The sequence below is a fragment of the Pundamilia nyererei genome, unplaced genomic scaffold (genome assembly GCF_000239375.1).
Source record: "Pundamilia nyererei isolate P.nyererei 1_Seehausen unplaced genomic scaffold, PunNye1.0 scaffold00328, whole genome shotgun sequence".
Taxonomy (NCBI): Eukaryota; Metazoa; Chordata; class Actinopteri; order Cichliformes; family Cichlidae; genus Pundamilia; species Pundamilia nyererei.
The window spans coordinates 4,276-5,548 of record NW_005187729.1 but is presented as its reverse complement, the minus strand read 5'-3'; the positions used below and the strand labels follow the sequence as shown (position 1 = coordinate 5,548).

General features: G+C 44.0%; 1 protein-coding gene across 1 annotated transcript in view; it reads left to right on the top strand.

Annotated features, from left to right (window-relative positions):
* Positions 1-1,273, top strand: part of trmt1 (tRNA methyltransferase 1) — a 17,550-nt gene that overhangs the window by 12,347 nt on the left and 3,930 nt on the right. The window contains exons 10-11 of the mRNA XM_013915589.1: positions 824-958; positions 1,146-1,231. Coding sequence (XP_013771043.1) covers positions 824-958; positions 1,146-1,231 — 221 coding nt within the window. The remainder of the gene's footprint in view (positions 1-823; positions 959-1,145; positions 1,232-1,273) is intronic.

Below are 1,273 nucleotides of genomic sequence, written 5' to 3'. Positions count from 1 at the left end.
CTTTCGAGCCTATACAGCTTGGAGTAAGACAACATGCATGAAGAGGATGATGTGGACAAAATACTCATTTGCCTAATAATTCTGCACTCCCTGTATGGCTGCTCTGTTCTCTCACCTGGCTTTCCATATGACCGGTCCCAGGGCAGCGCCAAGTGGCCACATAAATGACTGCTGATGGAACAAAACAGTCTGACTGTAGAGGTTCTGACTGAAATGTGATTCTATTGTATTTGGGAACAAATGTAAAGGTAGCTGACTTTTTTTTCTCCATTAAAGTTTTTTTAAAATGACTTTAAAGTCAAGGGTGCAGTGGCCCACTTAAAACCAGAAAAATCCCACAGGGACCTCCCAAAGTTTTCACTCTAATCAAAATACAAGAGAGAAAGATGGATTCATTGAAATTTTCATTCAAGAAACATAAACGACTCTGGCTGTTGGCTATTAATTGCTAATGCTACCCAGTCACATGCACCGTGTTAAAGCAACACACCTGCCAAACAGGGCATCAACTTCAATATAATAGCAGTGAATTTAGGTTGGAGTAATGAGTAATATCACAAACTAACCACCTGCTATTACCAGCTTTAATTCACTTTTTTATTGAAATAAATAAATTAATATAAATGTATTACTGTACATAGATGTAAGTTCAAGCTGACTGCCTGCAGTACCCTTGCAACTCACCAGGGGTCCCCAGCACATACTTTGGGAATCACTGACTTAAATGGTTTATATGTCCATAAACTGGCCTGCTTGTTTCTGGTTGTTACTGTGTGGGCATGCATAAAACTCCATTTGAAGCCTCTACCTCTCCTCTTTGCAGCTGGGCGGTCCGATCTGGGCAGAGTCCATCCACGACCTGGAGTTCGTCCAGAAGGTTTTGTCTGCCGTGTCGGGGAACCCTTGCAGGTTTGGGACATCTAAACGCATTGAGGGCGTGCTGAGCATGGTGACTGAGGTACTCATTCCCTTTCTTATATATGCTCTCACTGCTGGAACAGGTGCTATTTAATGGGATTGTCCCGTGGGTGTGGTTGGTGGCGTTAGCCGGCTTTTTGTTGTGTGAGATAGACTGTGATCACGTTTCAGTCGTAGTTTCCTGTCAGACTGAAGCTTCATTGCCTGTGACGTGCTCTGTGTTTCAGGAGTTGGAGGATGTGCCGCTTTATTACACCGTGGACAATCTGAGCAGCACGATACACTGCAATACTCCATCCCTGCTCCAGTTCAGGTACGTACACACACACACACACACACACACACACACACACAC